This window comes from Carassius gibelio, chromosome B2 (assembly GCF_023724105.1).
Source record: "Carassius gibelio isolate Cgi1373 ecotype wild population from Czech Republic chromosome B2, carGib1.2-hapl.c, whole genome shotgun sequence".
NCBI lineage: Eukaryota > Metazoa > Chordata > Actinopteri > Cypriniformes > Cyprinidae > Carassius > Carassius gibelio.
The window spans coordinates 31,906,592-31,934,208 of NC_068397.1; the positions used below are offsets into that span (position 1 = coordinate 31,906,592).

At 42.2% G+C, this 27,617-nt stretch overlaps 2 protein-coding genes and 1 long non-coding RNA gene across 11 annotated transcripts in view; 1 reads left to right on the plus strand and 2 right to left on the minus strand.

The window, feature by feature from the left end:
* Positions 1–15,211, minus strand: part of LOC127951615 (myomegalin) — a 53,607-nt gene extending 38,396 nt beyond the window's left edge. For 6 of the 9 annotated variants that reach the window (XM_052549600.1, XM_052549602.1, XM_052549599.1 and 3 more), the window contains exons 1-9: positions 15,031–15,211; positions 9,984–10,039; positions 9,761–9,825; positions 7,130–7,240; positions 4,525–4,601; positions 1,225–1,348; positions 998–1,146; positions 673–826; positions 526–579 (exon numbers count right to left, since the gene is read on the minus strand). In XM_052549600.1, the coding sequence (XP_052405560.1) occupies positions 526–579; positions 673–826; positions 998–1,146; positions 1,225–1,348; positions 4,525–4,601; positions 7,130–7,240; positions 9,761–9,825; positions 9,984–10,039; positions 15,031–15,068 (828 nt within the window). In that variant the 5' untranslated portion in view covers positions 15,069–15,211. The remainder of the gene's footprint in view (positions 1–525; positions 580–672; positions 827–997; positions 1,147–1,224; positions 1,349–4,524; positions 4,602–7,129; positions 7,241–9,760; positions 9,826–9,983; positions 10,040–15,030) is intronic. The other 3 variants (XM_052549603.1, XM_052549597.1, XM_052549598.1) reach the window with 1 other exon arrangement.
* LOC127951639 (uncharacterized) lies at positions 2,148–3,811 on the plus strand. The gene is made up of 3 exons (XR_008152684.1): positions 2,148–2,786; positions 2,871–2,927; positions 2,970–3,811. It is a non-coding gene; the product is annotated as an uncharacterized LOC127951639 (long non-coding RNA).
* Positions 15,212–21,983: 6,772 nt separating the features above from the next.
* Positions 21,984–27,617, minus strand: part of LOC127951625 (uncharacterized) — a 6,212-nt gene continuing 578 nt past the window's right edge. Inside the window, exon 2 of the mRNA XM_052549614.1 lies at positions 21,984–23,855. Coding sequence (XP_052405574.1) covers positions 22,710–23,855 — 1,146 coding nt within the window. The 3' untranslated portion in view covers positions 21,984–22,709. The remainder of the gene's footprint in view (positions 23,856–27,617) is intronic.

Sequence of the window (27,617 nt, forward strand, 5' to 3'; positions counted from 1 at the left end):
TCTGACTAAATGAGACAAAATGTTCTTTTAGTAAAGACTGGGCTAGGACATATACCTGGGTGGATGTCTTTGATTGGCTACACTGCTCAGCACTAGGAAAGCACATCATAAATACAACCTTTCGATGCTTTCCAGAGTGCAATTACAAATGTGTACTGAACCATTTGCACAATCTGAACATTCAAACAAATTTGTTTTGCCAGAGAAAAGTTTCAACTGTTAAATATGTGAGAGTTGGGTGCCCTGTGTAAATCTGTATATACTCTACATAGCATAGCAGTAGTAAATGTATAAAACGTGTCCTGCTAAATCACATCTACTGTCCCGCTACAGGTCTACAGCTAGGAGGTCACCCTAAGATCTCGGACCAGCAGAGGTCAGACTGTGACTGTAGATCACAGACCTTGGTCCAGCAGAGGTCAGCTCCAGACCGGATCTAACGCAACCACCTGTAATGCTCCTGAAGGCCTGGTAAGTTTGATCTGTACTGGAGACGAGTGAAGAACTGCACAGAAACACACACACCTGCATCTCCTGCTGCACACGGAGCCTCTCACGACCCAACTCCTCCTGATAGAACTGACAAGAGAGAATCATCACCAACAGACATCTGAGTATGTGTGTGTGTGTGTGAGAGAGAGAGAGCATGTGTGTGTGCATGTGCAGACTGACCTGTGCATCTCTCTCTCTCTGCAGCAGAGACACAGACAGCTGCTCCAGCTGCTCCTCCATGTGTCTCACTCTCTGTCTCAGCTCCGTCTTCTCCTCCGTTAGCTCTCTGATCATCTGCTCCTTAAGGCACAGCGCTGCTCTCAGCTGCTCGATCCTGCACAAACACACATCATCAGCACAAGAGAGAGAGAGATGGAGAGGGTCAGCAAGATGGAGGCTAGTTGTGTGCAGAACTGAAAGGTCAGTGTGAAAGAGACTGTGTGCATCGCTGTGTTAGACGTTTCCACTCCACACTGACTGAGATGCTGTGAATGCTGAATCTCACCTCTCACTGTCTGCATCTTCATCAGGCTTTGTGCTTGTGTCTCCTGGAGTGTCCTTGGCAACCATTTCCATGGTGACAGATGGATGCTGGGAGTGAGATTCAGTGATGCTGGCCATGCGCTCGGCCTCGTCCCGCGCTAACTGAGCCTCCTGCCACACAGAGACTTCATCACCATCACTAACATTAACACTTGTGAATGTGTGTGTGTGTGTGTGTGAGTGTTGTACCTCCTGCAGTATCTGTATCTTGGTCTCCAGCACCTGCTGCATGTGATCGATCTCCTGTTGTCTCTCCTCACACCGTTGCTGCAGCTCCTCTTCATTGTGATTGCTCAGACTCTCTGCTGCTCTCCTGTCAAAAATCACATCAGAAACACTGAGCTCATGAGAACTGGAGAGCGCAAGGTAACAGTTGTGAGTCTGTATGACTGCTGATGGATTGAGTGTTTCGTGATTCTATCTAAGAGTCAGTCTGCTGGCTAACAACCAGCAGCACATCACACTAAACCATCTGAGTGAATCAGGACAACACACACACACTCCTCTTACACACACACACACACACACACACTCCTCTTACACACACACAAGCACACACACACACACACACACACACACACACACACACACACTCCTCTTACACACACACAAGCACACACACACGCACACGCATACTCTCACTCACACACACCTCTCAGGGATTAAGCAATACTGCTGTTTATCTGGAGGCAAAACCAAAAATAAAACCTTTTATAAATAAAAATTTAATAAATGTAAAAATAAAATAAATAATAGTAATAATAATAGTAGAGGAAGTAAAAAGGTAGTCAAACTGATTAAAATAAATCACTGTGAATAATGACTAAAAAATAATAATAATAAAAGTAATAACAACAATTGATAATAAAAATAATCACAATGATAATAATGATTGTGTTGTGAACAATTCAGTTGAGTTCAGTTGAGCATTTTGTTGCAGAGAAGGGTTAGCAGTGGTTTAATTTCTCCCCCCTCACTAATGGAGAGCAGTTCCTGAGCGGATGATGGGGGCGTCTGCTGGGACAGTACCTGGGCATAGCTGTGTGTCCGGCGCTGGGGTCGGCCTTCAGTGCAGAGCTGACTCTCCTGCTGTCTGTGAGACCATCCTGAAGTCCTGGGATGTCTGTGAAAGTCTCGTGGTGGTCTTGAGTGAGATGAAGGTCCAGATACCTCGGACGCCTGCATTCTCATGTTTCTTTTAGCTCCTCTGTAGTCGGTTGTTGGAAAGCGTCCAAGAGCAACATCTTTGATAGCTTTGGCAAAAATCCTGACTCCATCCTGATTGAGGTGGAGCCCGTCATACAGATGCCATGGTCTTACAGAGCTGTGATGGACTAAGTGCACGTTGGGCAGACTGGAGCAGGAGTAACGGATCTCTTGGTTGATCTGATCGATCACAGAGGGAGGGACGTCGAGCCCCGGGAGCAAGGTGGAGATCAGTACATGTGAAGCGGGGAATGTCTGTGAGGCTTTCTCTGCCATCTCATGTATTGCCATAGCTGTACGTTCATTTAACTTATGGAGGTCATTTGTACCTGTGTGAATGATAACACACTGCGGGCTGCCGAGATCATCATTAGTGAGCAGTTCATGAACGCGTTCTGTGTTTCTGCAGTGGAGCGCTAGGACTCTCTGTCTGGGGAAGAGTTTCTTGGGTTCGATGTTCTTTCCAGTGGAGTCCATCAGAAGAAGCACAGAGCCTTGAGTCGCTGGTGTCCTGTGTGACGCTGGTGGTGTGTGTGAATCTGCAGGTGCAGATCTGTGTGACGCTGGTGATGTGTGAGAATCTGCAGCTCCAGATCTGTGTGACGCTGGTGGTGTGTGTGAATCTGCAGGTGCAGAGCTGTGTGACGCTGGTGGTGTGTGAGCGCGCTCCTTCACTGAATCTGCAGGTCTAGATCTGTGTGACGCTGGTGGTGTGTGTGAATCTGTAGGTCTAGATCTGTGTGACGTCTCTTCGTGATGGAGCCGCAGGTTACTCTCAGAGCAGCTCTTGTTGGGAGATTCTCTGTCCTTGTTTTTAAGCTCTAAACACATTGCAGTCTGTTCTTTCAGCTTTTCTTTTAACTCATGGATGTTTTTCTCAAATTTTCTTTCTCTCTGTATTAAGTCGTCTTTCATTTTTGACATTTGGCCCTCTAGATTCATGTTGATGTTGTGTAACTCCTTAATTTCAGCCTTGAGATTATTGATGGTGAATTCATCTGGACGGCTCAGGATGAGCTGCTTTAATTCTGACACCTCTATCTCTAGCAGAGCTATCTTCTGGGGAAGACACTGGAGATAACTGTGAGTGTGTGTGGTCTGCTCAGGGATCAGTTCATCAGATGGGGCTGGAGATGTGCTGACCAGAGAGTAGGGACGCACTTCATTCTCCTCCTCAGATCCCTCTGTTTCCTCCTCAATTATCTGCTTTAAAATGGGAAATGATTTCTCAAAAGCTTGGAGACTAGCTTCATTTCCTTGAATTAAGACCGTTCCACTGTTGTACAGATTGATGGTTTGGAAATGGGAGGAGTGATCAGCTGATTCAAAAATGCAGATCTGACATCCTTTACAGATTCCCTTCTTCTTAGTGAAGGGGAAATATACTCTCTTCTTGAGAGGTCATATCAACATAAAGAGATTCGGGGTGTTCATGTAGCATTGTCTGTTTAAAGGCTTTTCTTTTTCTCCTTTAGTGTCTGCAGGATAAACAATCTCCATGGCAACCGCTGAATGCATCCGTTATTGACAGTTGAGATTTATATGATGCTGGTAATTGTTGTTAATTAACAGCAGTATTTTATATTAATTAACAGGAGCTCATCATATCTAGCGCGACTGTTCAGACTCATCACACTCTCTCACTCTCTCTCTCACATACACACCTCTCACTCACACACTCACACACACACACACACACACACACACACACACACACACACTAGTGTTCCTGTGGCTCAAGTGGTAGAGCATTGTAATTGCAGTGCAAGGTTGTGGGTTCGATTCCCAGGGAACACATTAGGTCAAATATGTTAGCCTGAATGCACTGTAAGTCACTTCGGATAAAAGTGTCTGCTAAGCCCATAAAAAAAATAATACACACTCATCTCTCTCACACACAAATCTTGATTCAATTCATATTTCTTTATTGGCATGACATACTAAGGTACATCTTGCCAAAGCATTGTACATAGCAGAATAAAAACAAGCAAAGCAAAAATAGATATAATATACTGTACATCCAAATATACATATATCTCTCTTACACACACAGTGCTCTCTCTCTCTCTCTCAAACACACACACACACGTGTCACATTTGTGCTTTGGCTCAGAATGGCTCACGCCACCATGTCTGTAAGGGTTTATATGTTTTACACGGGAAAGAGGATCATAAGATCAGATAATCAGCTATTAAACCCATCTCTCTCTAGCGCTCTCACTCATCCACAGAGACAGGAGGAGGATGAATGTAGACTGATAAGAGGCAGACACATGTACTTACAGAGCTTTATCCAGTAGTTGCTGTTTTTCCTGCAGCTCCTGTTTCAGACTCTCCACCTCCACCTTCAGCTCGATGTTCTGGAACAAACCAAACATCTGTAAATGTGTCTGTTCACACCAGTTCTTCATGTCAGCAGTGTGTGTAAGTGAGAGAGAGTGAGAGTGAGAGAGAAAGAGAGAGAGAGTGTGTGTGTCTGAGGGGGAGAGCGTGAGTGTTAAAGTATGCCCAGGAAGTATGACCATATTAGCCCGGTCCTGTCCACACTGCACTGGCTCCCTATCAAACATCGTATAGATTTTAAAATATTGCGTATTACTTATAAAGCCCTGAATGGTTTAGCACCTCAGTATTTGAATGAGCTCTTTTACATTATACTCCTCTACGTCCGCTACGTTCTCAAAACTCAGGCAATTTGATAATACCTAGAATATCAAAATCAACTGCGGGCGGCAGATCCTTTTCCTATTTGGCTCCTAAACTCTGGAATAACCTACCTAACATTGTTCGGGAGGCAGACACACTCTTGCCGTTTAAATCTAGATTAAAGACCCATCTTTTTAACCTGGTTTACACATAACATACTAATATGCTTTTAATATCCAAATCCGTTAAAGGATTTTTAGGCTGCATTAATTAGGTAAACCGGAACCGGAAACACTTCACATAACACCGTACTTTCCACATTATTAGAAGAATGGCATCTACGCTAATATTAGTCTGTTTCTCTCTTGTTCCGAGGTCACACCAGATCCAGTCTGTGTCCAGATCAGAGGGTCACTGCAGTCACCCGGATCCAGTACGTATCCAGACCAGATGGTGGATCAGCACCTAGAAAGGACCTCTACATCCCTGAAAGACAGCGGAGACCAGGACAACTAGAGCCCAGATACAGATCCCCTGTAAAGACCTTGTCTCAGAGGAGCACCAGGACAAGACCACAGGAAACAGATGATTCTTCTGCACAATCTGACTTTGCTGCAGTCTGGAATTGAACTACTGGTTTCGTCTGGTCAGAGGAGAACTGACCCCAACTGAGCCTGGTTTCTCCCAAGGTTTTTTTCTCCATTCTGTCACCGATGGAGTTTCGGTTCCTTGCCGCTGTCGCCTCTGGCTTGCTTAGTTGGGGTCACTTCATCTACAGCGATATCATTGACTTGATTGCAAATAAATGCACAGACACTATTTAACTGAACAGAGATGACATCACTGAATTCAATGATGAACTGCCTTTAACTGTCATTCTGCATTATTGAGACACTGTTTTCCTAATGAATGTTGTTCAGTTGCTTTGTTACAGTCTGTTTTGTTAAAAGGGCTATATAAATAAAGGTGACTTGACTTTACTTGTGTGTGTGTGTGTGTGTGTGTGTGTGTGTGAGAGAGAGAGATTGAGTGTGTGTGTTTGTGTGTGAGTGTGTCTGTGCGTGTGAGAGAGAGTGAGTGTGTTTGTGTGTGTGTGTGAGAGAGAGAGAGATTGAGAGTGTGTGTTTGTGTGTGAGTGTGTCTGTGCGTGTGAGAGAGAGTGAGTGTGTTTGTGTGTGTGTGTGGTGTGTGGGATTAATCAGTGTCCTTTAACAGGCGGTTCAGGCATCTCACAGGTTATTTTTAGTGGGCTGGAATGCAGCGCTGAAACTAAAGCACAAGTGAAGTGAACAGCTGTCGAGTGTTTACCTGCTGCGACACACACACGAGCAGCAATATTGCCTTCTGTACTGAACATTCAGAAGGGTTTCTAGGACTTCTGTATGTAAATTCTTCAGTGATACAAGCTATTTCATGAACGTTTAAGAAACATCTGAAGAAAAAGATGTGTGAGCATTTTTAGTAACAGTGGCTTGTTGTTGCAGCAGAAATCTGATCAGTGATGCGTCATAAGCGTAAAATCACCCTCACTCTGCACATGAACACTTCAGACGTGAAGTGATTAAAACTAATAAACTGGAAAGAGTTACAGCAGAACAAATGGATTTCTGTGCTGGAATTCAAAATAAATTCAGATTGATATAGCCACAAATCACTTACCATCATATACACACACGTTCATGTATATAAGCCTGTATTTCAGAATAATGCAGCATGTTTGGCTGAGTTTTTACATGGTTCAATGAAGAAAATGTAAACAATTGTTTTATTATTTCCAGCAAACATAACCTTTTTGGCATTGGTTTTTTTGTGTGATTTTTTTCTTTTTCAAAAAAACTTAACAAAAAAAATCTAAACACGCCTAAATAACTCAGAATAAAGACGGCACACAAGGCCATTAATGATGGGTCCTTTGGTGCTTCTAAAACAATTACAAGTAATTCTTATGATTTCAACAAAATTAGCATTACCAAATCAGCTAACAAAAATCTAGGATACATCAAATAAAAAAAATCAATAAACAGGTTTTCCGTGGCAGTAAAATCTACTCTCTCTCACACCGACCTGCGGCTCTGTCCCGACGAGAACTCCAGCGCTACCATTTCTTTAAAGGAAATGTATACGTTATTTTTTTTAATGGAGAAAGGTCATATACAAATTAAATGATATTTATTTGTATCATTTTAATCATTATTACTGTATTCTTTTGCTTGTAAGTAAAGCAGATCTGAAAGCGTCTCACCGTCCTGTAGATCTCATCGCTGCTGTCCTCAAACTTCTGCTGGATCCGCTCCTCCAGGAAGTAGATGCGCAGCTTGAGGCTGAAGTTCTCCTTCTTCAGATCACTGAGGTGCTGCGAGAGAGTTCGGTAAGTGTTAGACATGTCCGGCGTGAGTGTGTGAGTGTGTGTGTGTGTGTGTGAAGACCACGCCGCTCGCACACATCACACAACTACAACACTACACAAGCAAACATGAAGGATCCTTATCCACTTGATCATATTTACACGCCATCTTCACGCTCAAACACACACAGAGAATGAGGAGCCGCTATAAGGGCCCGGGGCCGCTTGACTCCATGATGAGTTTTAGGACGGAGATACAGACAGAGCTGTTTTTACTCTGGAAGAAATCCCAGGAATCCGTGAGAGCCCAGAGACGAGCCAATCAGAGGGCAGAGATGAGGTGAGGTCACATGACCGTGAACGTCTGGACTCGGTCCATCGGACAGCCGCTTCTCACTCAGAAACTGACTTCCTAATAATAACTGTCCGTGAGGAGCGTCCCAGCTTCACATGTGTTGATTCCAGACTCGGCTCAGATAAACCGCTGAAGCTGTCCTGAGTCCCACAGCAGCCGTCCGTCTGATCGCTGGATGAGTTACCTAACTCACTCTGAACTCGACACTGACATCCCTGTGTGCTTCACAGTCCTGAGAACAACATCTATAAATACACCAGTGGTCAGACACACCTGTCATCATCCCCTCCCCACAGAATAATACTGATGATGATGATGATGATGATGATGAAGAAGACTCAGGAATTCACTACACTCAAAACTCTCTCATTTCTGAGCTTCATCTTTGCCTCTTCTACCAATCTCAACTGGCATCACTGTTATACTGTGACGACCAAATGCACTACAGGATAAATGTTTGGAATTGTTAAGATTGTATAACGTTTGTGAAAGAAGTTTAATTTTATGGTCAAAAATACAGTAAATTTGTGAAATATTATTACGCTTTAAATATTATTACGGTTTTAGCTGTTTTCTGTGTGAATCTGTGTTAAAGTGTAATGTATTTCTGTGATGCTCCGCTGTATTTTCAGCATCATTCCTCCAGGATTCAGTGTCACATGATCTTCAGAAATCAGAATAATATGATTTACTGCTCAAGAAACATTTCTGATTATTATTAATTTTGAAAACCACAGACAACATTTCAAGCATTTAATCAGTCAGTTTCTCTCTCTTACACTCACTATTTGCTGTTGTTTGGCGTATCAAAGTGTTTTCCTCAAGAATGAGCTCAGAGTTCATCATCAGAAAGAAACTAGTGACTCGTACGAAGTGTTTCTGCATCTCACAGCAAAACTCATTGTTCTGGTGTAATATCGGTCAAACGCTTCGACGGCCAGCAGCTGGACGATCATCATCCAACATTAGCCCTTATGAAACAAAAATATATTGCAGTATATTGGATAATATCATGTAATATATTAGGCATATATTCTTATATATGGAATTTAATATTTATTTTTTCCAATATATTGCAATATATTGAAAGCGGCAATCATTTGTATATATTGCAATATGTTATATAATATATGTATTATCAATATATTATTCTATGTATTTAAATACATAAAATATTAGAAAATAAAAAGGGAAAATAATATATTACAATATATCACAATATATTTTAAGAAATATATTTTCCTTTCGTAAGTGCAGCTAAACCTGTGCGTCTGCCGGCAGCGTTTACCATCAACACACGGCCTTTACCACACATTTAACAGCACTGATCTGTTTAGACATCTGATGTCTGAATGTGAGCGGCTCAGCTCTGCTCTGGTTTATAACATTTGTGTGTGTGTGATATCCCAATAATGAATTTATTGTAAATGTTAAATGTTTCAGTGAGCACAATAAAAGGGAAAGTGAAAGTGAAGTGACATTCAGCCAAGTATGGTGACCCATACTCAGAATTTGTGCTCTGCATTTAACCCATCCGAAGTGCACACACACACACACACACACACACACACACACACACACCGTGAACACACACCCGGAGCAGTGTTCATCATTTATGCTGCGGCGCCCGGGGAGCAGTTTGGGGTGCGATGCCTTGCTCAAGGGCAGCTCAGTCGTGGTATTGAAGGTGGAGAGAGAACTGTACATGCACTCCCCCCACCCACAATTCCTGCCGGCCCGAGACTAGAACCCACAACCCTTCGATTGGGAGTCCAACCCTCTAACCATTAGGCCACGACTTCCCAAAAACAAGAAATCAGAACATGAGAACTGACATTAAGAACATAACACACACAAACTCACAGGATGTCTAATCATAAGTTGTTTCTCTGAATCAGAGCAGCTCACACTCAGAGAAGACTGCAATTAACAACACAACATCAAGGTTCACAATCATGTGTGACGTCACACGCAATACAGCAAACAGCAGATGATGGCGCAAGAGAGCAGCTGTGGATCTCATCTGTCCAGAGCGCTTCCTTCCTCTGAAACAACTCCAGCGGCCGTTTGGAAACAGATGGATGTGTTTTAGATCAATGATGGAAACAGTTTCATTTGATCTAATTTTACATGAGATGAGCTGAACCACTGCAGACATAGACTGAAGATCTCACCTGCTCAAATTCTCTCAGTGGGTGCGTTTGAAGAGGAACTTTATCAGTGTCTTCATTCAGACAGTCTACAAACATACAAATGCGTGTTAAACATATACACACACATATATGTTCACTATGAAATCAGTGATCCAAAACAATATTTAGACATTTATGTCACAAAGAAAAATGTGTGTTTTTGCATTTGTGTGTGTGTATTTGTGTGAGTGAGTGTGTGTTTTACCTGTCATGTAACCCGCAGCTCTGCACACATTTTCCTCTCCATCCACAACAAAATCCCTGAAAAAACAGAACAGGAATCCATGAATCATACGTTCATAAACACATTACTGAAGTGCTTTTGTCATTGTACTTTAGGCAAGGCAAGTTTTATTTATGTAGCACATTTCGTACACAATGGTAATTCAAACTTTAGCTAATGGAAAGTACAATTAAGTAGAGGTCCACATCAGGATGGGATCGCCGGTGGATAAATAAGGAAACGCATCGCGCTGCACAGATCGGTTGGAAACACAGTTGCAGTAGTCATTGTTATATGCAAACAAATTAGACTCAATAATTAACACAAAAGACACAATGCACATATAGTATCCCAGTTAACATGCATGAATCCTAGTTCACAAGCACAAAAATATATATACATATATTCACAAAAACCAATTCACGTGCATAAAATAGGAATATTCATTCATAAAATTGACAAGTTCATCATGGACTGTAAATGTGTTAATTATCCTGGATTTGTGTGTGTATTTCTGAGACTTTCCTGGCAGTGAGCTCCTCCCACACGGGGGACACTCGTACTCTTTAGCCAATCAGATTTGAGCCTGTCGATCGACAAATCATAACCTGCTGTGGGTGTGTCTATCTGAATGCTACTTCAAGTAATGGCAGAGGTTTGTGCAGTAGATAGTTTCATCTCATGTAACTAGGTGTATTGTTTTATCTTTGCATGCTTAAAACTTTAAATAAAGTTGTTTTGACACATTCGTTAATGTGACCAGTGTAAGCCAGTGGCTGCTGTTTAGTCCAGAGTGTATTATGATTTAATATTGATCGATTCCTATGTTTATTTAATTATAATCATAATAATCGTTATTGTGTACGACAGTACCATGATGCAAGCGTGTGGCAGCGCTGGAACTGACCCAGATCCACCGTGATGGCGTAGAACACATATGTGTGGTGCTACTGGACCCGAGTGTAAACAAGGCACGGCGTATGTGTTCAACATCATCACTCCAAAAATCCTGATTGGAGCATCCTTAGAGAACATTATATACAATATTAGAATGTTTGCAGGAGCAGGCGGTTATGGTCAGAAATGAAGTAAACTCACAGAGGACTGCTGAATGAATTCTTTCCTGTTTTGACCAGGAAAATGTGTGTAATCTAGCATGACATTTAAATTCTTTAATTTCACTTAAAAACCAGCCCACATTGCAACAACAAAAATTATTAACACCCCATTTGGATATAAAATGGATTAAATTTATGTATGCCACATTTATGTAACCTTTCAAAAATCTAATCAACTTTTAAAATTCAGTTCAGACTTTGGAAAGACAACGCAGAAAAGCGGATGTGGCGGAAGACAAAACTTGAAATTTACTATTATAGCATCTATAAAGAGAGCCTTCATGATTTTAATGTGAAACTAGCCACAGCTAGACAGAACTTCTTCTCAAACCTTATAAACAGTAACTTAAATAACACTCGTACCCTTTTTGCCACTGTTGAGAGACTGACAAACCCCCCAGTGAAATGCTATCAGACAGCAAATGCAATGAGTTTGCTTCTTTCTTTTCTGAGAAGATCATCAATATCAGGAAGGCGATTAGCACATCCTCAAGTAATGCAGAGGTCAGACAGATTAGGCCACAATTTTAAAAAGATACCATGTCTATTTTTGAAGCAATTGATAGAAAACTTTTGTAAGACATAGTGCAGCACCTAAAATCATCAACCTGTTGTCTTGACACACTTCCCACATCTTTTTTCAAAAGTGTGCTTGACTGCTTAGAAGCAGATCTCTTAGAAGTGGTGAACGCCTCACTTCTTTCTGGGACATTTCCTAACTCCCAAAAAACTGCAGTTGTTTAGCCCCTCCTAAAAAAGAGCAATCTTGATAACACAATTTTGAGCAATTTCAGACCAATATCTAATCTTCCTTTTATAGGCAAAATTATAGAAAAGGTAGTTTTTAAATCAGCTGAACAAATACTTAAACTCAAATGGATACCTGGACAATTTTATATCTGGTTTTCGACCACATCATAACAGCGCCCATATGTTTGCACAAAGAAAGAATCTGTTAATTTATATTTTCTGTGGAGACGCTGTGTGAATTGTTGTGAGAGCAAAAATACTTTCTTTGGTCTTTCTAAAGAGCACTCAACTAAAAATCTGTGGTTAAATTGTATTTAAAGCACTGTTCCAGATCTGTTCAACCCAAATATGAGTGCAACGCATTTTACGGTGGATGAGGACTGTTTCCTGTGAGAGTAGCCTACAACATGATGTTTTATTAACAAATTTCGTGAGTAGCATGCGCAGATAATCAACGCAGCCAATTCACCATCAGTAACCACACCCTCTATACAACGACCCCGAGAGAGAACCACGATATATAATCATAGCAGCCTAACCTTCATTCTCTCTAGTCTTTCAGCATCCCTACACCAGCCAGGGTTGGACTGGGACCAAAAAGGGTTAATTCAGCAACTCCTAGTGAGCGATACGAGCGAATCACGACACTAACATTCTCCTAGAACTCACACTTTGCATTCAGTCAACACATTCATCTGAATCATGCATGAAATAGAAGTTTATAAACTCAAACATTAGCTTTATGTGCTTTCCAGATTCGTGAACAAATTATTCTTTTGAGTCAATCTTTTAAAATAATCATTTATTTTGTTGAACGAATTGCGTGTGGAAACCAATGGTCCACAATCTGGATAGATCTGAGGTGCAGGGCTCACGAAATTGCTAGCCCGACGTCCCGGGGCAACGGTGTTTTCCAGTCTGGCTCCAAAATGTATCACCGCCCTGACCGATGGGCTATCTTCAATAGTGATGTAAAATTCACTGTCTGTTTGTATGTTTACATATGTAAAGGATTTGCCATGGATGATTTAAACGCGAGTTTTGAGCAGTGTAGAGTAGAGCTTGTTATTAGTTGTTTCTCAGAGTATAAGTCATTATAATCCGTAGTTATTTCCCCACTGGATGCAGCAAATGTCTCATTTGTAATTGGTTTTATTGGTTTTGTCTCATCATACCGGGACAGACAGCATCACAGTATGGTGAGGGGTCTAACATTTCCGTTACATGGTCGAGGCATTCAACCAATCACAATGCACTGGATAGCTGGCCAATCACAGCACACCTCACTTTTCAGAATGATAAGCTTTGTAAAAATTGATGCATTTCAGAAAAGCGAAGAAGAAACAATAATTTACAGTATGTGGAAATAATGTTTTTTGAACTTTAAACCACATAAACACATTTCATTACACCAAATACACAAAACAATGTTAATTTTAGATGACCCCTTTAAGAAACAGATGGCATGTTTCTATCATGCTGCCTCTGTATAATGTATTTAGTGTTTACAGCGGTAATCAAGGAAAGTGCATCACTGCTGTTGCTTAAGTGCCACCTGCTGACAGAGAGTTCATTTACATTTTCATTCAGCCCATCTGCTGTTTGTTATGTTTTGTTTAGCTTAATTTCACAAAAGTAAAGTCAAACCATTCTGTTTTTGCTTCAGGTTTTGAAATTATACAGTCTAATTTAGATAAAAATATAGGCTAATAAAGCAACTAAGCATATTCTTCATCCACTCATATTTTCATTGTTTCTCGTCTTTTGCTTACATTAAATTTTTTCCAAATTTGTATTGGATTCGGCAAAAGTTACGATTAGTGCATGCCTAGATTAAAGAATATCTGAAATTAAGAATTTAAGATTTAAGTGTTAGTATTGTTGCTGGCTTTGGACGCTGAGGTTCTTTTGTTTAATTAGCTAACTGAGTTAATGTATAGTTTCGGTGTGAATCATCAGTGGTGGAATTGGCTGTGATGCAAGGGGCGCCAGCTAAAATCTTGCCTAGGGTACCATATGTTTAGGGTCTGCTCTAACTCCCTCCTTTAACTATCAATTGTTGTGAACTTCTGTCTGCTAAATGTATTAACGCTACTTTACAGCAGGCTAATAATGATATAATGATGTCCTTTAACATCCAGTATTCTGACTATGGAAAACAATGAGATGCTACTGATGGGCAAATATTTGCAAGCAGTTTACTAAATTGAAAAAGACAAAAATACAGTAGCCTTTGCAGATGAATGTGACCTGCACTTGAAGCCCTGAACAGGTCAGTAATCTACATCCCGCTCTCCTTCCTCGAGTCCCGCGCATTATTGATTACTGCGATCGAAACCGTTACGAGAGAATCAGTCGAGACTAGCTGATGCATGATTTATCATCGATCTATTAATTAATATCACGCATGGCAATGATCACATAGGTCAGACAATTATATAAGATAAGATAAGCATTTAAATAATAATGTAAAAAAAAATGGGCAGCGGGCCAAATCAGCCGCCAGTCCACCGGAAATGTTCCCGGTGCTCTCGGGTCATCACAGATGTGTTGGGTCTGAATCATCTGAAACAAAGCCGATCCTTCACTGAAACAGAACTGAGAGCTCAGTAAAGAAGCAGCACGAGCCTCAAATAAACATCTTCAATAATAACGTCATAAATCTAGCAAACTTCCATTTCCATTAATAGGGTTAGTTAATGCAGATTTCGACCATCATATTAATTATTTCCCTGGCAGTGAACATGAGAGACTGCTGCGGTCCGTCTGTCTGTATTTTACTCCATTCTGGAAGCCAAAAATTGAGTTTTTCCTGAAGCAGATGAGAATGCAAAAATAGGACGTGTCACGTGATTGAAAGATGCAGCATCTCTGGTCAGGTGCACTGCTTATGAGATGAAGGTGGAAAAAATAGGCTACAGTTAACACTATTTGATGAGTGGGTCATGTTTGATGTAAAAACAGTGCAGGTCCTTCTCAGATTGAATCAGGTGCAGCACGCAGTGATGGATGAAAACCCTCAGCAGAAACACGAATATTAGTCCCGTTGTCTAATAAGTTGTATCAGCACATATACACAAGACTGGTGCAATGAAACGATGGCCCGTGTTTGTGACGCTGATGAGCGGATTCATGTGAATAAAGCCGTGATCGGTCCTCACCGCTCGGCCGCCGCCGCTCCGTCGCTCCGGTTCATCATCAAACACCGGGCCGGTGCCGATCATCCCTCCATCGCTATTCCTCACAGACAGAAGCGACGCTGAGCTTCGCTTGTCCTACAGGCCCGTGTGAAGCTGCTTCTGAACTCATCAGCCGAACCGCATCAGAACCTCGGCTGCACTGCGCATGCGTCTCTCTGCACCGAGCGCTTTAATCAAGAGGACAATAGAAACCTCATTTACATTTACTGACAGCAGCCAGTATGCAATTTTGTATGAATTTTTTGTTTTATTTCTATTTTCCTTAATTCAGCCTTGAATTACATTTCTGGATTGGCTTTGAATTCGAGTCAATTATGAATTTAAAAGGCTTTGTCCCCCGACTGCCTTGACTATCAGCATGAATGTCTGTGGAAGAGCAGCATCTAAAAACACATACTACATCCCCAAAATCACAATATTGTGTGATTCATTTCAAACACAATATTTTTCATACAATTTTATACTTTACAATCCAATTTAAACACACAAATATCTTTAAAATAAGCACATTTATGTTGAAAAAGTTTTGTCCAGCGCTGCTCTTAATGGGCTTCATTGTTGTGCTCCGAACTGAGTCCAAACTGAGACTGAATCACTGTTTCTGAGTCAAAGCCTCTCTCTTTTTCGTACTTTTGCACGGAGAATAAAACACATATGCTTACGAACATCCTGATTTGAATTTAAGGCTATTTTAAATTATATCTCTATTGTTTGAATCGTGTAGATTGTTGTGTATCCACCAGGGGGAGCTCTCCACAGAAAACGGTGCTTTTTCAGTCCTGCTCATTGGGAAACATATTTAGTTAAAGTCGTGATATTTGCCAAGTTTAGTAGCCCATACTTGGAATTGGTGCTCAGCATTTGAGAGGGGGGGGGGTGAAATGCTCGTTTTCACTCAATATCCTGTTAATCTTGAGTACCTACAGAGTAGTACTGCATCCTTCATAACTCCAAAAAGTCTTTAGTTTTATTATATTCATAAGAGAAAGATAGTCTGTACCGATTTTTCCCGGAAAAACACGAGCGGCTGGAGGCGTGACGTGTGGGCGGAGCTAAAGAATCACGAGCGCCAGTAAGCTTTTGCGTTGAGAGGGTTTGGAAGCTGTGACTTTACCGTGAGGACAAAACCATCCAAAACAAACCGTGGCTAACAGTCAGATTCAGCGATCATATCATACATATCATATATTTCAACAGGGCATCTTGCTTTATTAATATTTATTATAAATGCCTTAAATAAGAACTTAACATAAGGGCAGATCTCTTTAGCGCACGTGATGCTTGGGTGGTCAAGAATTTTCCAGTGTTCATCCTTTGCTTCCTCTGTCCTCATTTCCTTTCCTTGCATCCTTCCCTCGTATCCTAAGGGGGTGGAGCTAAGACGCAAGAAGAAAGGAAACGAGGACCCACAAATAAGAAATAAGAAGCACTCCAGGAATGAAAAGCAGTTTTAGAGCAAATCTGGGGAGTCGCAGTACGACAGCGTGAGTAATGCTCAGTGTAAACTGAACCTAAACCAGCAGTGTTAGACTATACTGGTATATGAGCTCAGATGAGGGTGAGTGTCAGTGCTGTGCAGTCTTTATGAAGTCTTCGCCAAACTCTCTACACGTTCTTTCCGAAGGCGACCCGTGGGCCGGTGCGTGGTGCTCTGGGCTCCACACCGTCAGAGATGATCCAGATGGCCGGGGTGTATCTGTTACCCTCCATCACCACCCGGATCTCCTCGGCACGGGCCATCTCCTCCAGCTCCGGGCTGGTCTCCGGACACCAGTCGGCCACAAACTTGTCTCTGGCCTCACACAGGTTGATGGGTGTCTCCTCGGGCTGCTGGCCGAACAGAGAGTCTGCAGGAGACGAGGAGATGGTGTTTAGGTCACAAACATCACATACCCACTTCTTTATCAGTCGGTTTTGCATTTACCCACTTCTAAATCCTCATTCGGTGTCCTGCATTAGCCCAAAATCAAGACAGTCCAGCACAAGCATGTGTTAAAATCCGTAAACTCCTGTAAACATTTCAGTCCAAGGATCCAGAGAAAGAATGTGTTCAAACAGTAAGTTCAGAGAAAACCCGACCGATGGTCTGTAAATGATTCTTTTCAGTTTGTATTTGGCTTAAAAACGCTAGTGTTTTATACTGGATGCTGTAATTTTAATATAATTTTAATTATATTAAAATTAATTGGATAAAAAAAATGAATTTTTGCAAAAACTGCACCTCTTCTGTGACTAATTTTATTAATAATAAATTAACATTAACTAATATTAACTTTATGATGATTTTTACTCTGTGGAGTCAAGCAGCAGAAGTTTATTGACAACATGCAAATACTACTGGTCCAATGAGGTGAGCTAAATGAGATAAATGAAATATGAGATAGATAGATATAAATGGATATAAATATACTACTAATTATAAGACTAGTCTTATGTCACAGAGTGTTTATCCTTTGTTGGGTTGCTTTAAAAAAAAAAATGGGGCCATAAATTTAGTGTATACCCACTTCTCCAGGCACCACTACACCAATGGCCAGATCTATTACAGAACCAGACTTATTGATAGCTGCCTTTTATAATTTAGAAGTGTAGGCGTCACTAATTTTTGAAGAAATTGACTTCAGAAAGACTGAAAAGCCTATACTAGATTAAGCTTGCAGAGCTAAACCCTTTAAACTAGTATTTGAGGAGTGTAGCCGTCATTGATCATGTTTAAGCGTCTCATCTCACCTGCCAGGTCGTGGATCAGGTCTTTGATGAGGTGGCCGATGATGGCGTAGAGCGTCAACACTATGATGATGGAGGCGAGGATGATGTAGAAGACGTGAATGGGCAGATGGATGGCGTCTCGAGCAGGTGGGATGTAATTCTTGAAGAACACCTCCTCCTCACCAGATGGGGGCAGCAGAGGAGGCTCACTCCCGGCCATCACACTCTTATCCAGAACACATCCTCACCGTTAACACCAATACAAGAACAACTGACCCTAACCTGACCCTGCTCTTCAATGATCAATGAGCTGATCACAGAACAGATTGGTTGATTTCTCATAATATCTCAGTAGTTTCCTTACACACAGTATTTCAGTGAGCTCACATTATAATGAACTTTTATCATGTCAATTATAGACTTGTAAGCCAATACATACGTCCAGGTGAGAGTTTGTTCACAGGCCGTGATGAAGGTCAGATGTCATCCGTCCAGCGGAATCACAGTGTTATATGATCACATTGTCGCCTTCCTCTGAAGCTCCAGCAGTGAATGAAGAATAAAAGATGGAGGTGTTGATGTACGCATGTGAGCCGCTGTGATTGGCTGAGACGCTCAAGGTCACAGGCTTTATCAGCAGATATTATCCAGCTTTAGCACGGCTTACAGACTGGTTATGGTTAGGGTTAATCATAAACTGAGTGGGAGAAAAGGTACACAGAATTTAACTTTATTAATAATAAACCTCATGAGTTATATTCTAGCATTGTAAAACCTAATAAAATGGTCTAATAACAGCAGCTCAATTAAAACAGTACACAATAAAAAATAGTTAATTGTCACCATGATTTAGCATGATGCATTTCTTTCTTCTGATTTTAAGCTCTGGACAGCTTCATGAGATTCTGCTGCGGTGTTTTAGAGCAGAACATCTCACATGTTTCGGTCCTCATTGACTCAGACAGGCTTTAGAATAATCTCGTAGCTCATGAAGATGAATCAGACACAAGAAGCTGTTGGTTCCATAATGAGGAGAGGCTTTATTTCTATTTTTCATTTGCATCATCTATGCCTTCTTGTTTATTTATATACAGTGCCAAAATATGAACTATCCCAGAATTTATTTTATTGGCATCACAGAACACAGTGGTTACGTTGATGACATCACAGCGATCACATGACCACGCCCTCTTTTCATGCTGAAAGACTGTTATCTGCACTTTGCTTCTCTACAGCAGCTAAAAGAGCATCTGGTCTGATAAAAACATGCTAAAGACAAATTGAAAACATAAAAGCCAGAGTAATGACAGCTGGCACCGACTCTCCTGTATGTAGACTCATAGTTTAGAGATGTAATGAAGGCTGGATCCTGTGATGATGACGGGGCTCGGTGATGTTGGATCCCGGCAGTAGACCGGCTCGTTCTTCCTCCATCCGAACCCTCTCCTCTTCACAGCGCTCAGAATCACCAGCTTCAGTTTTAGGGCCAAACACCCAGTCTGAGGAGAGACGATGAAAACCATTCAGTTTGTGTGAAGGAGCAGAACACACACTGCTTATATTAGAAGACACAACCCTCCATCAGTCATCCTCTGAGGACGGATCTCAAATATCATACGCTCAGTGTTGTGAAGAGCTCAGCTGAGCAGAGGAGGATCTTTCTGAAGAACAGCGGGCAGTTTAATGGACTCATAAACAACCGTCACAAAACACACAAACAGGGAGGTACAGAGCATCAGAAGAACATGGAAACGTGGACTACACGTCAATATCTGTGATGTGAACGAGCTTCATCAGGACAGGACCAGCCATTTACACTAGGTTTTCAAAGTTTATATCTGCCTGGATTACAGGGGAACGATTGAGCCGCAGAGAACAAGGAGAAGATTCATCAAAGCTTGTGTTCCAGCAGATCCAACATTCCCCAGATTAGGAGAACCAGAAATCCAGAAATTCCCATCTCATCCAGCACAGGAGAGAATAATGGGCAGGAAGAAGCCCCACCAGCGTCACACGTCCACAGGAGCACTTCACACCACAGACTCTACAGAGAGCTATAGAAACTTTAACGCAATTCTTACCGTAACACTTATTTTCTTTGTGAACATGATGTGAGACTAAACTCCTCATGCTCCCGAGCCGCGCCGCTCTGTCTGCTCCGAGCACACTTCATCTGGGTTTTCTGAATTTAACCTCATCAGCTCATATAAGAGAAACGTCCACTCCACGATTGTGATGGAGGTGTTGAACACGATGATCAAGATCAGGAGCCAGTGCAACATGCTGGTGTTCTGTCATGCAGCGGTGTTGTGTCTCTCAGAGACGCCTGTACTGCTATTATCCACTGATCGCACTTGAAAACGCTGTCATATGCATCTCCAAAACTAATCCAACTGTTTATCTAATAAGCCTTCAGCTCAGATCCCATACTGCCCTGCTTACAAGCCCCCCCGGACCCCAGATCTGCTCCTTCATGTGTGTCTCATCACAGTCTCCTCTGAATCACACACAACCGTCTCAGAACAGAACGCTTCATCAGTCATTTCATTTCTTCTCGCAGGTGAAATAAAGCAACATGACCAGCAACACTTCTTCAAGAAAAGTCCCATTTGTGTCTCTGTGACAAACACTATTTGACTATTTTAGTGTGTGATGGAAAGAAATGCATTTATGTTTTCATTAGATCAAAGTAGAATGTCTCCATTCATCATATAAAAAGGCTTCATGTATTTGAGGAAATACAGTAAGTGCTGACTGTAGTAATGGGTCTTCAACCTCTCAAATATTCTGAATAGCAGTGCTCAAGGTTTAATAATAAAATATAAGATTCTGAGAAAAGACCATTAAGAAGAAGAATATTTGCTGACTGGTGATCTGAAAGTTGATGAACTGTAGTGAAATGACAGAAAAAGTCACCATTTCCTACTGGGCAAGTTGTTTCTTCAAGAAATATCTTATGTAAAGAGTTAATACATAATTACATGTTGTAATACATTGAACAGTGAGACTGTTTTTCTCTTACCTGTACATGAATAAGTGCTCCACAATTCCCAAATCATGCTTTTGTTACAGAACAAACAGGACAAAAGAAAAAAAGAAGGCTGACAGGAAACTTAACAATGTAAGAGAAAGCGTTCTGTAGCTGCAGAGGAGAAAGATCTACATGACTCTACGCCGGAGACACTTCCTCTGTCTCTGCCTCTTTGAAGAAGACCTCCGACATCAAGAAGGTCCAGAAGATGATGCTCATGGAAATGTTGACGACGACCATGAAGATCAGGAGCGGATGCAACATGCTGCCGGCCGGAGGATAACCTTCCTCTGAACAGGAGCGTGTGAGCGAGCGTCAGTCTTCATCATCATCATCATCTCTCTCTCTTTCACTCTCTCTCTCTCTCTCTCTCTCTCTCGCTCTCTCTCTCCAGAGACGCAGATAATCCGGATGTAATGAGACACGCTTGTTGAGGAACAACAGTCAGCATCATCACATATCAAGCCAGCAGCACAGAAGCAGTCATCAGTAGCACAGGAATATTTGTAGAAATAGTCAACAATACAAAATCATTTTTGGCATAAAATTAAAAATGTATAACTGACTCATCCAATGTATTGTTGTCTATTTCTACAAATATTCCTGTGCTACTGCTTCTGTGCTGCTGGCTTGATATGTGATGATGCTGAATGATGTTCCTCAGCAAGCGTTCCATGTTCCATGAAGACATTTTGTAAATCTCCTACCGTAAATATAACAAAACATTTGAGAAAACTTAAGAACTTAATTTGAACAACTTTAAAGATGATTTTCTCAATTTTTTGATTTTTTTTCTCCCTCAGATTTTCAAATAGTTGTATCTCAAACAAATATTGTCCTCCTAACAAACCACACACCAATGGAAAACTAAATGTATAAATCTCAATCAAAAACCCTAACCCTTATGACACTCATCTACAGGTCCTAAAGTATATCTTTGAGAACCTAGAATGACCCTTGACCCGAAGACACCTGTTTTCCCTGATATTATCTCAAGACAACAGGAGATATAATCCTCAGATTAATCTAAACCCTCACAGAGACAGATGGTATTTTATGAGGAGCACTGTTAAACTGATCATTACCCAGAAATGACCATCCTGTGATCGTTTACTCGCCGCTCAAACCTGTGTCCAGTTTGGAAGACAAAGAAGATATTTTAAAGAACAATGGATACAGCAAAGGACACCAGTGACTTTTATTGAACAAAAACATGACACTTGGTTCAATACAAACATCAGGAAGAATAGGATCCTAATGAGAGGCAACATTACTGTTTATGTTTAATGATCTAAAAGAAGGCCAGTGAATGAAGACACAGTACAGAGGTGTACAGTCTTTATGATGAAAAACATCTGTATCTTCAGGATCTTTTCTCTTCTCTTCAGGATACTTGAGTCTCAGTGTGATTGATTCAGCTGCTGATGTATAAATCAGTTCAGTTTCACACAGGTGTAGAGAACGATATTAATTAACAGCATCCACGAACTCACCGGTCCCCAACCGTCCCTGGAGAGTCTGGCGTAGTCTTGATCAAGACACATCAGGGGTGTGACATCAAAGCACCGCAAGAGCCATTCAAAAGCATAAAGAGTCGTCTGCTCTCCAATCGCTCTCACTGTGCTTTGCGTCTGGAATAAGCCTACTGTCTGCTAGTGAGCTGATGATCTGAATCAGGTATGATTTATTAAAGAGACTCCAGCAATCACTACACTAACTAACCCACAGCAGATCTGAGCCAACAAACTTCTGTCCCGGTGTCTTTCTTTACAGTTCGTTACTCTCACTGTGATGTTCTGCATTCAGATGTGTCTGAAGTGAACAGATCAGATCAAGTTCTGGAAAACACACAGCACAAAACAGAGGAGAAGAACAGCCAGAGCGTGGCAGCACATCCCGGTCAGACACCAAGCGTCCGCTGCTGCGTCTCCTGCTGCAGGAAGTACTGACAGAACAGAGCTCGGACTTCCTCTCCGTCGCAGTCATCTGTGGCGGGCGACACCTCGTCTGCGGGCTGTGGACTCTCCTCGGTCCTCACGGCCTCCTCCCAGCGCTCGATGAACTCGTCTCCGTGCACCTCGCACACGTTGTGCAGCACGCAGCAGGCCAGGATCATGGTGGGCACCACGTCCATGCGGCAGTCGTTCCTCTTCAGCAGACACTGCCAGCGCGCTCGGAGCCGCAGGAAGGCCTCGTCCACCACGCCGCGCGCCCGCTCCAGACGCCGGTTAAACACTCTCTGACTCTCTGTGAGCTCGCTGGACTCGGGGAAGCTCTTCAGCAGCCAGCTCTTCAGCGGGTATCCGGCGTCTCCCAGCATCAGGAAGCCCAGCGGCCGGCCCATGAAGTCCAGCGGTGGCTCGTGCAGCAGGAAGCCGTCGCAGCCGCGCGCCCACAGCGTGGAGTTCTGCAGGATGGCCGAGTGCTCGGTGCTGCCCGGGAACCCAGCGCACACGTCCCAGAACTGCCCCAGACCGTTCACCGCGCCCTGCGTGACCACCGACAGCCAGCCGCGGCTGTTCCAGTAGCTGTTGGTGTTGCTGGACGGTGCGATGATGGGCACGTGGAGGCTGCCGACCGCTCCCACGCAGTGAGGGAAGCCCCAGCGGGTGGAGAAGAGTCTGGCGGCGTCCTCCAGCTCCTGCTCGCTCGGGGGTCGCAGGTACAGCGGTCGCAGCAGCAGCACGATGGCGTGACACACGTCTCTCACACACTTGCAGACGGTGGAGCGTCCCACGCCGAACAGAGCGCTGATGGTGCGGTACTCCACGTTAGAGGCCAGACGCCACAGAGCCACGGCCACACGCTTCTCCAGCGGCAGCGCCGGACGCAGACGAGTGTCCTGACGGCTCAGACGCGGCTTCAGCTTCCCACACAGCAGGAAGAACGTCTCTTTAGTCATGCGGAACTTCTCCAGCCAATCAGAGGGCTGGAACTCCCGCATGACCACACGCTCCCACCAATCGGTGCTCTCGATGCTGCTCCAGACCCGTGTGGGGCGCGCCGGTGGACCGCTGACCGGACGAGACGTCTGAGCGATCATCATCTGCGAGAGGAAGACAGCTCAGTTAGAGCCACATGCACAGTTCAGGAGTGTACAGAACGTCTCGTATTCGGATTATATGAAGTATTAAAAGGTCATAGAATTTTAGCAGACATGAGTAATGAAGTATTTTATTAAAAATAAATGTAAACGATATTAAAGGGGTGGTTGACTTTTTTTTTTCTAGACTTGATTGTGTTTATGGGGTGCAGTCTAACATGTGTTAATGCTTTGTTCTTTAAAGGGGTCATATGATGCAATTACATTTTTTTCTTCCTCTTTGGAGTGTTACAAGTTCTTGGTGCATAAAGAAGATCTGTACAGTTGCAAAAACTCAAATTCAATAATATATTCTTTATAAAAGTTAATAGTTAACCAGGCCCTCCTAAAACGCCTCTTCATTTAAACACGTCACGATGTGGGAAGAGCTGCATAACGACGCCCAAATGTTCACACAAAGAAAGAAGGTGCAACTTTTATTCTCTCTGTTGCTGCTGGCATCATGTCGTGTAGACGCTGTGCATTTCGTTTTGAAAGCAAAACTACTTTGGTCTTCAAAAAAAGGACACAACTAGAAATCAGAGGTTAAGTTGTATTTATGACACTGTTCCAGAACAGTTCAACCCAAATATTCAGATGTGTGCAGCACATTTTATGGAGGACAAGGACTGTTTCCTGAATCAGTAGCGTACAATATGGTGTCTGTTACAAGGACAGTCCTGACTTTTAAATAGCTTAAAAATGCGTGCGCGTTATACATTCACTTCGAATTAGCAGCAATTGGCAATCTGGCATCAATTGCTTGAATGGACAAAAAAAAAGATCACTGATATTAAATACAGACCTTTTATTAAAATAACAAATAAAATTACCACCATGTATAGGCTGAAAAAAAAAACTGAAATCGGCAAGCTGTGGACCCAAACAAATAAGAAACATAGTCAGGATTTAGACCGTATCATAGTACTGAGACTGCTCTCCTTAGAGTTACAAATGATCTGCTCTTATCATCTGATCGTAGGTGTATCTCTCTATTAGTTTTATTGGATCTTAGTGCTGCGTTTGACACAATTGACCACAACATTCTTTTGCATAGACTTGAACACTTTGTTGGCATCAGTGGAAGTGCATTAGCATGGTTTAAATCGTACTTATATGACCGCCATCAGTTCGTAGCAGTGAATGAAGATGTATCATATCGATCACAAGTGCAGTATGAAGTACCTCAAGGCTCAGTACTAGGGCCGCTACTCTTCACGCTTTATATGTTACCCTTGGGAGATATCATCAGGAAACATGGTGTTAGCTTTCACTGTTATGCTGATAATACTCAGCTCTATATTTCTTCGCGGCCCGGTGAAACACATCAATTTGAAAAACTAATGGAATGCATAGTCGATATAAAAAACTGGATGACGAGTAATTTCTTACTGCTAAATTCAGAAAAAACTGAGGTGTTAATTATAGGACCTAAAAACTCTGCTTGTAATAACCTAGAACACTGTCTAAGACTTGATGGTTGCTCTGTCAATTCTTCGTCATCAGTTAGGAACCTAGGTGTGCTACTTGATCGCAATCTTTCCTTAGAAAGCCACGTTTCTAGCATTTGTAAAACTGCACTTTTCCATCTCAAGAATATATCTAAATTACGGCCTATGCTCTCAATGTCAAATGCAGAAATGTTAATCCATGCATTTATGACTTCAAGGTTAGATTATTGTAATGCTTTATTGGGTGGTTGTTCTGCACGCTTGGTAAACAAACTACAGCTAGTCCAAAATGCAGCAGCAAGAGTTCTTACTAGAACCAGGAAGTATGACCATATTAGCCCGGTCCTGTCCACACTGCACTGGCTCCCTATCAAACATCCTATAGATTTTAAAATATTGCTGATTACTTATAAAGCTCTGAACGGTTTAGCACCTCAGTATTTGAATGAGCTCTTTTACATTATACTCCTCTACGTCCGCTACGTTCTCAAAACTCAGGCAATTTGATAATACCTAGAATATCAAAATCAACTGCGGGCGGCAGATCCTTTTCCTATTTGGCTCCTAAACTCTGGAATAACCTACCTAACATTGTTCGGGAGGCAGACACACTCTTGCAGTTTAAATCTAGATTAAAGACCCATCTCTTTAACCTGACATACACATAACATACTAATATGCTTTTAATATCCAAATCCGTTAAAGGATTTTTAGGCTGCATTAATTAGGTAAACCGGAACCGGGAACACTTCCCATGACACCCGATGTACTTGCTACATCATTAGAAGAATGGCATCTACGCTAATATTAGTCTGTTTCTCTCTTGTTCCGAGGTCACCGTAGCCACCAGATCCAGTCTGTGTCCAGATCAGAGAGTCACTGCAGTCACCCGGATCCAGTACGTATCCAGACCAGATGGTGGATCAGCACCTAGAAAGGACCTCTACTGCCCTGAAAGACAGCGGAGACCAGGACAACTAGAGCCCAGATACAGATCCCCTGTAAAGACCTTGTCTCAGAGGAGCACCAGGACAAGACCACAGGAAACAGATGATTCTTCTGCACAATCTGACTTTGCTGCAGTCTGGAATTGAACTACTGGTTTCGTCTGGTCAGAGGAGAACTGACCCCCCAACTGAGCCTGGTTTCTACCAAGGTTTTTTTCTCCATTCTGTCACCGATGGAGTTTCGGCTCCTTGCCGCTGTCGCCTCTGGCTTGCTTAGTTGGGGTCACTTCATCTACAGCGATATCGTTGAGCTTACTAAATAAAAACACTATAAATTGGCATTTATGTGCCTGTACATCTCAAGGTATCGCACACCGGACACTTACATTCTATACGAACGAGCTCATTTCCATTTCCAGCTAATTTAACATAAAACTATGCAGATGGCGCTCTGTGTTGCGGCAAGAATTTGGACAGCGCCCTGAGTCAGAGCTGGACGCCGTCGGTGTGCTTACACTCGTAGAGAATAATGTGATCGGATTTTAAAGACGTGGCGCTGCGCTTCTCGTCCGGTGCGTGACCCCGTTAAAATAAATATGATTCCCCGCGCTACCGGAGTGTTTACGATCTGATTGTTGCAGAGACCAAGAAACGGTCATCCTCGGTAGGAATCCCGTGAGAGAAGATGAGGAGAACAGAATGAGGAGGAAGCGACGTCGAGCCGCAGCCCAAAAGAAAAATACTCTGGAAGCACTGTTAATAAATGTTTTTATTTTGTAAGCTTAAGTTTTTATTTTATATTCGTTTCTTATTTATATTATTTTATTTTATTTAAACTGTATAATTTATTTAGGCTTATTTTATTTTCATTTTAAAAACGTTCTAATATTGTCGGGGAAGTCATGGCCTAACGGTTAGAGTGTTGGGCTTGCAATCCATGTGAGTTCGAGTCTCGGGCCGGCAGGAATTGTAGGTGGGGTGTGAATGTACAGCGCTCTCTCCTCCTTCAATACCCTGACTGAGCAGCTCACTGATGCCCACTGCTCCATGTGTGCGAGCACTCTGGGTGGGTTAAACGCAGAGCACGAATTCTGAGTATGGGTTTTATTCGTTATGTTAATAAAAGGTCTGTATTTAATATCAGTTTTTATTTTTATTTTTTTTATTTTTTTGTCCATTCAAGCAATTGACGCCGGATTGCCAATTGCCGCTAATTCGAAATGCATGTATAACGCGCACGCATTTATAAACCATTTAAAAGCGAGGAAAAGAGGTCTGTAGCGGTCTACTTTTACAACCTCCTTTACGAAAATTGTTCATTTTAATTG